This window comes from Xiphophorus hellerii, chromosome 21 (genome assembly GCF_003331165.1).
Source record: "Xiphophorus hellerii strain 12219 chromosome 21, Xiphophorus_hellerii-4.1, whole genome shotgun sequence".
NCBI classification, from domain to species: domain Eukaryota; kingdom Metazoa; phylum Chordata; class Actinopteri; order Cyprinodontiformes; family Poeciliidae; genus Xiphophorus; species Xiphophorus hellerii.
The window spans coordinates 2,079,376-2,091,435 of NC_045692.1; the positions used below are offsets into that span (position 1 = coordinate 2,079,376).

At 39.1% G+C, this 12,060-nt stretch overlaps 1 protein-coding gene across 1 annotated transcript; it reads left to right on the plus strand.

Moving 5' to 3' along the window:
- Positions 1-5,711: 5,711 nt before the first annotated feature.
- On the plus strand, positions 5,712-9,801 carry LOC116711694 (serine/threonine-protein kinase pim-1-like). Its single transcript, XM_032551152.1, has 9 exons — positions 5,712-5,766; positions 6,179-6,442; positions 7,534-7,632; positions 7,767-7,861; positions 8,592-8,639; positions 8,737-8,955; positions 9,163-9,340; positions 9,439-9,609; positions 9,710-9,801. Exons 1-9 carry the CDS (start codon positions 5,712-5,714, stop codon positions 9,799-9,801), a joined length of 1,221 nt encoding a protein of 406 aa, XP_032407043.1.
- The last annotated feature ends 2,259 nt before the right edge of the window (positions 9,802-12,060 follow it).

Below are 12,060 nucleotides of genomic sequence, written 5' to 3' on the forward strand. Positions count from 1 at the left end.
GGTTAAAAATCTTTGTGAAGATTCCAGCCAGTTGGTCTGCACAGTCTTTAAGCACCCATCCCGACACACCGTCAGGTCCCGCGGCCTTCCTTGGGTTCACCTTCCTCATCACCTGCCTCACCTCACTCTCCTCTACTGTGAGAGCAGAGCTGCTGTGGACAGGCAGCTGTGATGGAGCTGTGGTAGGTGTCGCCTCAAAGCGGGCAAAGAAGATATTCATCTCCTCTGCCAGGGAAGTGGTTCCCTCCGTGCATGGCTGGTTGCTGGATCTGTAGCTTGTAATGTGCTGGACACCCTGCCACACCTGCCTGGTGTTGTTGCTCCTGAGCTGCTTCTCTATTCTCCCTCTGTATGATGCCTTAGCTTGGCAGATGCCTCTTCTCAGGTTGGCTCTGGCAGAACTGTAAAGTGCTTTGTCCCCGGACCTGAAAGCAGCGTTCCTGGCTTTCAAGAGGCCCTGGACCTCCTTAGTCATCCAGGGTTCCCTATTCGGATAGATCTTGATGAGTCTGTTCCTGGTGACATTGTCTGTGCAGAACCTGATGTAGTCCAAGACTGCTGAGGTGTAGTTCTCCAGGTCCTGATGTGCAAAAACCTCCCAGTCAGTTCTCTGGAAGCAGTCCTGTAGTTGGTGAGAGGCATCCTCAGGCCAGATGGTGACAGTCCGGGTTGTACTGGGGACACGTTTCCGCAGGGGAGTGTAAGCAGGGATCAGTAGCAGGGACACGTGATCAGACTGGCCAAGGTGTGCTAAGGGTTTAGCCCTGTATGCTTGTCTGATGTTTGTGTACAGCTTGTCCAGAGTTTTATCACCCCTGGTTGTGCACTTTACGTGTTGATGGAATTTGGGGAGGACTGATTTCAGATCAGCATGATTAAAGTCCCCAGAGACGATGTGAACAGCCTCGGGGTACTTGTTCTGGTTGTTGCTGATAGTATCATGCAGGAGTCCCACGGCCGAGCTAGCGTTAGCATCCGGTGCTATGTAAACCGCAGTGAGTAGAATGGCGTTAAACTCACGTGGGAGGTATTGGGGTCTGCATTTAATTGTGATGAAAGAAGTTAAAGCAGACCAAAATTCTCCCGTTTTAGGTCAGTTACAATCATAAAAAAATATTTATCTTTACTAAATTCTGCAATAAATAGAGAATAGGTCAGTTTGTTTTTTATTTATTTATTTTTAAATGAAAGTCTTTAAATCCAGATGTTTACATACAGCCAGTCAGTACTTGATTTGGCAGCATTGCCTTTGAACTGTATGATTTGGGTCAAACCTTTTGGGTTTCCTTCCACAAGCTTTTCAATGGTTTGCTGGAGTTCTGGTCAATTCCTCCTGACAGAACCGATGGTATGACTCAGGTTTGCAGTCTATTCAGATCTGAAAAGGCTAAAACAAACCGCTTTGGCCGTTTGTCCATGTGGAAGATCTTTAGCTTTCTGGCTGATGTCTTCAGACATTACTTTAGTATTTCCACATAATGTTTTTTCACCCACAACATGGTGCTTCCCAAAGATTGGTTCCCAAAGATTTTCTTCTGGGCCCTCCAGTGGTTCCCAAAGATTTTCTGGGCCCCCCTATGGATTACAATAAAATCCCCCTCAAAAACAAAAAAAAGTCAACTGGGCACACACATCATTCAACGAGACATAAACTTATACACATATTTTGTTTTCAAACTCCACTGAAGTTTATGTCACACTTCAGGTTGCAACAAAATACACTACAAATCATCTTTACAGTAAAACACTTTTGTGTAACTGTTTTTCTTTTTTTCCATTCATCCATCCATACCTCTTTGTGCCCCCCCTGCAATGGCATGGCGCCCCCCTTAGGGGGCACACCCCACACTTTGGGAACCACTGTGTTAACCCAATACTTCACAGTTGGAATGATGTTCTCAGGCTTAGAAAGCGTCTCCCTTTTAGCTATTTAACAATTTATACTTTTTTATACTTTTTACTCTAAACATATGCGATGTAGACCCTTTTCCAACTAATTTAAGCAACACAAAAATATCCCTTCCTTTGATTTTTGATTTATTTAGATTGATTTTTAAGAAGACAATTCAGGCCAAGCTTCAATGTTCCCCTCATGGTTACGCTGAATAAATTAGCAACACTAAATCTCTGACGGAGCTGCATCACAGTTCGGGCAATTCCCTTGGAAACCTAAATGTCCCAAACTTCACTGCTCATCGTGTGGAGGACATGGTGAAGAACATGAATGCATTATAAGGACCTGTGCTGTTAGACCGGGATGCTTTGTGCAGCAACACAACCGAGTGAAGCACACTTCCAGATTTCCCTTTGGGGACAGTGTAGCCGTGTGGAGTTTTTGGCACCATGCCATTAGTCTTATTTACTTTTAATGTGACAGAGACAGAGAACACCACACTGCAGCCTTTTATTACAAAGCCTTGAAAAATTGGGGGTCATGCATCACTCTGCCTCTCTTCTCCCTCTGTCCCCTGTATTGTTTCTTCCCTTATCCATCTATCAATTCTAGAGCTTTCAGGGCTAAGGGTATACATTGTCTTAAGTTCGCACATGGCACAAAGAGGCTTCCTCCCCAACACTCACCTTTTATCAGTCTCCATTTTCCAGCATAATTCACTTAAAGGTGGCATCTCCAAGTCGACAAATGGAAGAGATTTAATTGGAAAGTGGTATAAAGGAGGTGGGGCTGGTCAAAGCCTGCAGTGGTGCCTGGAGGAGAGGCACTCAGAGTGATGGAGATGGAGGCCCTGCACTACAGGCTGGCTGAAAAATACTAATGCTTGGCCCAGAGGTGAGCTGCATCTCGTGGTGCATATGAGATGCTGTGAAGACGGTAAGAAAGACCATAGAGTGCAGCAAATGTCTTCACCCCCCCCACACGGTCCACTGGACCTCATCATAAATGCTATAATATTTGGAGTCCTATATTATTCATCCCTCTCTCTTGGTTCAATTATTTATCAACACATTTCCAGCTAAAGTGAGAGAAAATTGATGATCCAGAGCTTTCACAAATGCTGGATTGTGGAGCTAGGAGAGCTCGGGGCTGTTGAGGAATCAGAACTCAGAGTCTACAAATTCTTTCAACATTTCAAATCTTTTACATTTCTCCAGGCACAGAGTAAAATTCATGACACCATGGTTTAGCTCAAGCAGATACAACTTTTTTTTCACAGACACACACACACCCACGCACCCACACACACCCCCACACAAAAAATCAGGTAAAAACCAAAGAGTAAACACAGAAGTAGAAGCCTTACTAATAAATATCTTACAGTATTTCAGAAAACTAGTGGGTGGGATGATAAAAAGAAAAATCCTTAACAGTTTCTTGCAAGACAGTATGGCAGAATTGGTGATTCTGCTGGTTGATGATTCAAACGCTACGTCCACACTGCAGCCTGTAGTGGCTCCCTTCCAATTTTTCTGCCCCTAATGCGACTTGTATCTCATCATTTCACGAGAGTCTGAACACAGGTTGGATTTTTTCAAATGCAACCCAGACCACTGGGATATCCGATATGTATCTGATCTTTTCAACTATGATCTGAGTTTGAGTGGTCAGGTCACACTCATCTGACCTGAGCGTCATCGATACTTGACTAGCATCAATATTCTGAGTCCTGATGGATGCAATCGGCAAGAAAAACAACAACCATGGTGGATTAATGAGGATTATGTTGTTAATATGTTGGCTCCGGTTGAATAACAACTTCAAAATTGTAAGGTACACTCCACCATTAGCATCCATGTTTACTTCTTCAAACACTGAGCACTTCTTCTTCTTCCTTTTTTTGTATGGCTGCTGGGAAAACACTGCGCACGCTCTCTATGTGTGACCTTATTATGCCCTTTACTGTGCATGCGAGACACTTTTAGATCTTTTCAGTTCACGCTAGAGATCACATTCAAGTCGCATATATTTGGAAGTGTGAATGACCATGGCAAAAAAGTCCGACTTCACAAAAAAATGAATTTAGGTCACTTCAGGCTGCAAGGTGAACAGTCTTAGAGTGCACTGTTTGATTTTGAAGCATTAATTTCTCTATTGCAATGATCTCTGGAAGAAATGTTACTTTGGTCATTTTGATGTAATGGATGTAAAATATAATGTATTATTATTATTATTATTAGTAGTAGTAGTAGTATTCTTATTGTTATTATTATTATTATTATTATTATTATTATTATTATTATTATTATTATTATTATTATTATTATTATTATTATCATAAGCTTTTTTCAGAATCCTCTGTGAATACTCAATGAGTTCTACAAGAGAAACTTATAAAACCCAACTTTGATGCATCTTAACCAAAATTGTGTTTTTGGGTAAAATGTAAAAAATAAAACTTCATCCAGAATTTGGCACATTAATTCAGCTCATATTGTAATATTTCATTAAGTATCAGTTCAGGTGAAATTCTTATGCATGAAACCGACCTGAGAAGAATCACTGACTGAGAAACCTTATGATCTTCAGGCTTTACCACATTAAAACAGACACCAGCCTGTTAGTCTGTGGTGGAAAATCTTTACAACAGCATAAATCTGTAATATGTACTGGTGGCTTTACTGGTTGCTTCAAACTGCTCTTCAGACTGCCACACACTGGGCTGTTCTGATGAATAACAAAAAATGAATGTAAAAATAAAAAATGTAACAATAAATGTTAAGTTACTGAGGCTCTGCCATAATCGCTTTGGTGAATAATAAGAAACTTTCTGTGAAAGAGTATTAATATGGTTGAACAATGCATTCAAGATACTGATTTAACTAAGGATTAAACAATAGTTTCTATTTATAATTAATTATAAATGTATAATGTCTGTCAACTTATTCTCTATTAGTTCATTGTGTAAACCCAGGGCATCCAAATTGTAGAACAATCCCGGCGAACCCTTGATTACAATTAAAGAACGGACAAATTTTTAAACACTAATTTAAAAACATGCAAACAAGTAAAACCTTCTTAGAAATTGAAAAGATAAGGTGCAACACAGTATTCGTTTATTATCAGCCATGTTTTTGCTTTAAATTAAATTTTATTTATATTTATTTATTTATATATAGTAAACGGAACCACAAACAAAATGTGACTATTCTTAAAGAGCGGAATGGGCCATATTCACATAATAATTATGAAAAAAAAACACACCCAAGATTAAGTTATATCCTGTTCTTGTTGCTGGAAAGAAAAAAATCAAATCTACACAAAGACAATAAACCTGAAAAATGTATGGAACAGTTTTTCTTTTGAAAGACAGGCAAATCTAAAATATCCTTTTTGGATTCTACATAATGGTAAAAATATCAGCTGAAGTTCTTTTAATTTTAACATGTTTTTTCAGCAAATATAAAGTGATGTCTGTGCTGCTCCAATATTTAGGATTCATTCCTCTACTCTTTTCTGGAAAACTGACACTGAATAAAATGTTTATATTTGATTGTGGGGATTTTTCTGTGTTCTGTGGGTTGGAGGTTAGGGTTAAGTAAGAGGGCTGCTAAGCAACATCACCTCCATTCTGACATTTATGACCAAATTTTGGAATGTTATTTTTGATGTCACACTGGTTGGTGTCAGAACCCAACATTCTATTTGAGTTCAGTTCGTCAGAAATCTCTGATAGAGCGAGACGTATCTAGGAGAGACAAAACTGCCAACACTTGTATGTGAAGTAATTGACACTGAAGTCTAGAAAAAGACAAAGATGGTCAAAGAACGTAAAAGGAAAGGAAAAACACCGGCCCTCAGGAGACAACGAGGTAACTGAGTTAATGAGTTTCACTTAAGACTATCAAGAAATAGTTCCTGTTTCAGTTTTTAGAGAAAGATAGATTAGTTTGGATTTATAAGTAAATTTTACACATTGATCATTGAAGGTCAGCCTATGGTTGTGCTCATAATACATAATTAAGTGGTTTTTAGTTGTTTTTTTTACCATTCAGCCTATAAATAAAATATATTATTACTACTCATGACTTTATTAGGTTATTATTTGGTTGGGAACATTGAAATGTGTGAATCTGTTGGCTTCTCCCACATCTTGGTAAAAATCAGTTAAAGATTGAACAGTTTGTGTAATAAAGTACTAGATCAGATATATGTGAGGTGATTCAGAAATACTAAATATATGACAAAACCATTGCATATTTTTCCCAATATTTCTCATTTTAGACAACAACAGCTGGATGACTCCACCAATTATCGAGTCTGTTCAGGAGTGCAGACCAAAGAAAAGGAAAAGAGTTCAAGATAAGACCCCCAGAAAATGGATCAAGGTCTCTGCGACGATCAGAGCCACCACAACCTGCCAGGACCACATCAAGAGGAAAATGACAGAAGAAGTAGAGGGATGTTCAACACCGACCAAGAAGAAGAAAGAACTCCTGCAGCAGGTCCAAACCAAAGAGACTTCCTCCTCAATGGACATCAGCTCAGGTTGGCTGCTTTGCTCTACTTTATATTGACAGAACAAGTGATACAAAAGCATGGTTTCCGTCTGAAAAATCAAAACATTTCGGTATTCCCTTGTATCCAGCCTCTTTTACTATGGGAAACTCTATGAAAATGCACCCAGTGCCTTCACAGAAATTCATTTTCTCTGAAGCACAGCACAGACGAAGCAAACAAAGTCCACTTGACACAGGTCACATTTGAAATGATCAGTTGCGTAGCAATCTGATCGCTACATGTTGCATTAAAACATGCATTAAAGTCCATTAAAAATGTAAACTTTGCATTAAACGTGTCATTATTTACCCAATGACACTTCATGACAACAGTCATTAACATTCATGAAAACGTAATAGGTAATATGCAAATTCACTAGAGAATCAATATCACAGCTGGGTCTTGCTAACCTCTATTTAAACTCCTGGTGGTCAAATCCTGGTGCAGCCACTGTTGCTCCTTTGGGAAATGTGTATGTTGCCTTTAAAATGGTTAATCCTTTGCTTTGAGCTAAACTGTTGTACAAGAAAAAAGTAAAAGTAAAAAGGCGACAGGAAGCAATTCAGTCTCACCAGCAGGAGTTTAAAAAGGTGTTTGCAAGACCTGAAATTTATTTTGGTAGCCCAATTGTGGTTATCAGCAAGTAAATTACCATATTACATAAATATTTATTTTCAAGCTAAATTATTGGCAAACTAAATATTTAGCTCGCCAATCAAATTACAATTTAGGTTTATGGCCCAAGCCCAACCCGATATTCAGAATTATTTGCTTGATGGCCAGGTCGGGTGTGGCTTCTGTGGCACATTCAACAAGCCTACAATACATACAGCACAGACAAAGCCAAAAGCAATGCATGATGTAAAGTTGTGTTAGTCTACTTATTACAGTGTAAATAGAGAGGGAGATAGTTTAATGAGACCGTAACAAATGCAGCGGAATGCAGGCACAAGCGTCTTTTTTTTCTGTTCAGCCATTTTTGCCTTATGGTAACTAAAGGTTGAAACACTCATGTTGTTTCTATTGATTATTCTCAATGTTAGGATCCAGCAACGTCAGTCCGGTACTTTACATTACAGGAGATATAAGAAAGCGGAATCTGAAGAGGAAGGCGGATGACTTTGAGGAACCACCAACGAAGAAGAAGACAAAAAAAGAACAAGTCACTTCCCAAAGAGGTCAGAATTTAAGTTGACAGTTTTGAAAAAAAATGTAGAAGTCAGAACTCCTACAATTAATTCTGAGGTAACATTAGTGAACAGGGTTTTATTCTCATGCTTTGTGAAACTCAAACATGTGTTCATGTGTTTAGCCAAATTCCAGAAAAAATATACTGAGCTGCATCTACTGGGAGAAGGAGGCTTTGGATCTGTGTTTGCTGGATATCGACAGAAGGATAAATTGCCTGTAGGTGTCTTTGGAATATTTATAGTTCAGTAATAGTTCTTCTAACGGTCAGTAGGGGTCAAAGTTTGTAAAAAAAAAAAAAGAGTAAAAATTCTCATAAAGGTGGAAGTCTAACAGCTAGTCAGATTGACCCTCTGTTTCAGCTGATTTTAGACAATGAAGACTCAAACCAAAAATGTCCATGTCTGTAAGATAAAACTCTACATCAGTGAAATTACTTCATTAACCAATAAGATTTTAAATGTAAATGTGTAGATGGGTAATATCAAGGCACACTGTCCTGTATGTGCTTCCCTGCTTCAACCTTAACCCACTTGATTCAAATGACTGCAGTTCAGCAAACCTCATCCATTCAAATCAGCTGTACTGAGGCAGAGAAACACATAAAACATACATGACAATGTCCCTTAAGGACCAGTGTGGGGAAACACTGTATTGAGTGAGCTAAAGAGCCACTCAGGGTTCTGCAGGTTACAGAACTATGATCTGATAAGATGAAAAGTGATCCTATCTCAATTTTTATCTCAATTTATTTTTAATTCTTTGTTCAAGTAAAACTATGAAGATGTAAAACCGAAATTGACCAGTGAGATCACTTGGCTATGGTTTTTGTGGCAATGCACCTTACAGTATTACTGATAACTCCATACATACTGACCTTAGGAAGTCTTTAAACATTCCCTTTAAAGATATTCCCATTGCTGAGCAATGCTTTGTTTCTATGTTATAGGTGGCTATCAAACACATCCCAAAAGAAAATGTGTTTCTCAAACATAAGGTAAGTGAGCAACATCATTTAAGACTGACTTTAAGACTTTGCTGGATTCCAGATGCATTGTGGAAACACAAATCTCCTGTTTGCTTTGATGTTTCAGGATGAGAACGGCAGGAAGATGGCATTGGAGGTGGCCATCATGTTGAAGCTGAGTAATCTAACTACCAGTTCATCAGGGCAGTTGGCCATGGTGTCCCTGCTGGACTGGTATGAACTGGAGGAAGAGCTGCTTCTAGTGATGGAGAGGCCCATGCCTTCAGAGGACCTCTTTGTCTACCTTGATGAGCATGAAGGTTGTTTAAATGAGGAGGAGGCCAAGGTAGAGTCCAATATTTCCTCCACTTAGAAATTTTGCAATACTTTATGTTAATCACATAATATCTCTAAGAAATACATTAATTTATGTGGTTGTACTGTGACAGAATGTGGAAAAAAATCCATATTATTAGAAATACCTTTACAAGTTACCAATGTCCAACATCGAACTATGCAGAATTTTGAGATTCAAATCATTTTTCTCTTTTAGATCATATTAAAACAGCTGGTGGAAGCAACGATTCAGCTTCAGGATGCAAACATCTTCCACAGAGATATTAAAGTAGAAAATGTCCTGATTAAGAGCAGCTCAGAAGGCCCACAAGCCTATCTCATAGACTTCGGTCTAAGCTGCTTTGACCGCGGAAGGAAATTTGCACTTCTCCGTGGTATGATATCCCTCTTTTTTCTGTCTCCGCTGTGAAAACAGAACTTCTTTTTAGCCTTCTTCAACTTTTTGACTCTCTTATTCTCACCCATCTTTTAGGTACCCGTGATCACGTCCCACCAGAATTTTACAGACTCAAGAAATATACTGCGGGACCCACAACGGTGTGGCAGCTGGGAGTGCTCTTGTTTGAAATTCTCCACAACAAGATGTTCAAAACCATCAGTTTCCTCACAAACAAGCTGAAGATCAACAAGAGGCTTTCCAAGAGTTAGACAAACACTTGTATTATATCTTTTCACAGCATATATAAATCTGTTCTCTGTCCGCAGCTCTAACTGTTGTTGCACTTTGACCTCTGACCCTCCAGACTGCCAGAATCTTATGACCAAGTGCCTGAAGGAACACCCAAAGGAGCGTCCCACGCTGGAAGAACTGCTCAGTCACCCATGGTTTTCTTAAACATACACACACAGACATTAGAGTTATAACTTTTTAGTATTTAGTCTAGTCTAATTTAGGATGAGAATTGGGTTTAGGGTTAAATAACATGTTAGTATGTTGGGTTTTCTCCTAGAGCTTCGGTTTCTTCTCATAGTCTGAAGAATGTCCCATATATCAATGTAGAAATGTTTGATTTTCTCCTCTAGGTTAGGCTAATTAAATTTTTGCGGGTATTCTCCAGGTGCTTTAGTTTCTTCCTGCAATCTAAAAAACATCCCTTAGGTTAAAGCATGATTTTGGATTTTCTCCGGGTGCTCCGGTTTCCTCCTGTTATTGAAACATCCATTTTCAGTTAAAGATTTGTACAGAAAATTCTCATTAGCTTCATTTGGGATTCAAGATTTTTTCTGGGTGCTCTGGTTTCATCCTTTAATTGAAGATTTGAATTCTTTTCCCTCCCATACTTTTTTTCCTACCATAGTCTAAAAATAGTCTATTAGTTTAGGTAGAGATGTGTGGGTTTTCCTCGATGCTTTGGTTTTTATCACCATTCTACAAAAATATCAGGGGGTGCAGGAGAAAATCTTTGGGAACCACTGGGTTAGGGAGTAAGTATTTTTTGATAGTATGGGGTATTGTTGGCTGACTTGAATCACCTGTTTTGTTGTTGGCCTTTGGTTGTTGTTCCTGTCTTCTGAAGTCAGTACTGGGCATGGGTTGCATGGGGATGGCCAGCATTCATGTTGATGGAAACCTTTTGACATTTAAAATGCAGATTTCACATTAGGCAAATCAGTTAGGATATTACCACAGGCGTTACCACATAGTTACATGCACACGTACAGGTACAGAGCAGCCGAGAAAAGGAGGAACAAAGTATCCTAGCATTTGTGGTTTACATATATATTTGTGTAACGTATATTGGTTTTGCTTGTCAGTAGTCACATTTTCATTGTTCACCCCTTCCTGTCTTACTTTCTGTCCACTCTCTTGTGTTTCTGTATATCTTTATGAGTGTTGTGCACTCTCTACTTCACTACCTGAACCTGACAGTTTTTTTTTCTTTAGATTGATACAGTTAATTATGCAATATGGAGTATTGTCCTTTTTTGTCTTTTTTTTAGGTCAAATCCAGAAATTTGACGAGCACCAGACACAACAAACCTGATATGTTATTGTAATGTTCTGTCATTAGGTCTCTCCAGTGTTCTGTTGACTATGTTTTCCTCCACATCTAGGTCATCCTGAAGTAATTTATGAGTCGTTTTTATAACTCCACTCAGACAACAACATCTAACCATTAACATGTTCTTTGTTGTTTTTAGGTCTGTTCTTCCATCAGAGCCAGAGCTCCAGTGTATGTTTAATTTGTCTTGTCCACTTTCCTGTCCTCTCCCACCCCAGCCGGTCGAGGCAGACAGCCGTCCATCCTGAGTCTGGTTCTGCTAGAGGTCTCTTCCTTTGAAAGGGGAGTGTTTTCTCTCCACTGTTGCCCCGTGCTTGCTCAGGATGGGGGATTGCATTAATATGAAGCTTTGATGCAATCTGCTGGTTTCCTCCCCTTCGCAGAATCGCCACCTTAACGTGGTGGAGGGGTTTGAGTACCCCTCTGGTCTTGAAGTCTTGACTGTCTGTTGGTTTCTGGTGGGATCTCACATGGCATAAAGGCTTCAGGGCGGGGTCAGACCAAGAGCGATTCATAGACTTTGATGCAGAAAGACCATAAATAATGACAGGTATCAACTGCAGGGAAAGAGCTTCTAGCAAGCAACTGCTGGTCGACCTCGGCACCATAACCTCAAAGCATCACTAACTCCTCTTAACACGAATGCAACAGATGCCATGCGAGTGTAATCATTCTGTATTTAGGGACATAAATACAAAAGGTTATTTCTCTCTTTATTAAAAAGCATATACTTTTGATTTTACAGCAGCAAATTTCTGAAAACTGAGCCTTTATACTTGAAAATTCCTGCTGATTTGCAAAAACAGTGCCTTGCAAAAGTATTCACACATTCTAAACTTATCAACTTTACTTTCATTTATCAAAGTGTTTTATTTTTCCATTTATTTTATTGGAATTTTATTTCATAGACAAAAGGTACTTTATATTGGTGAAGTTGACAGAAAATTGACCTTTTCAGGATTTTTGTTTTTTTTACAAATTCAGATTGGACAAATTTTGCATGCATCTGTATTCAGACCCCGACCTCCATGCATCTCCACACCTCAGGACTGTGTGTGGTTCTTATATTTTGTTCATATGTCTTCAGTTAT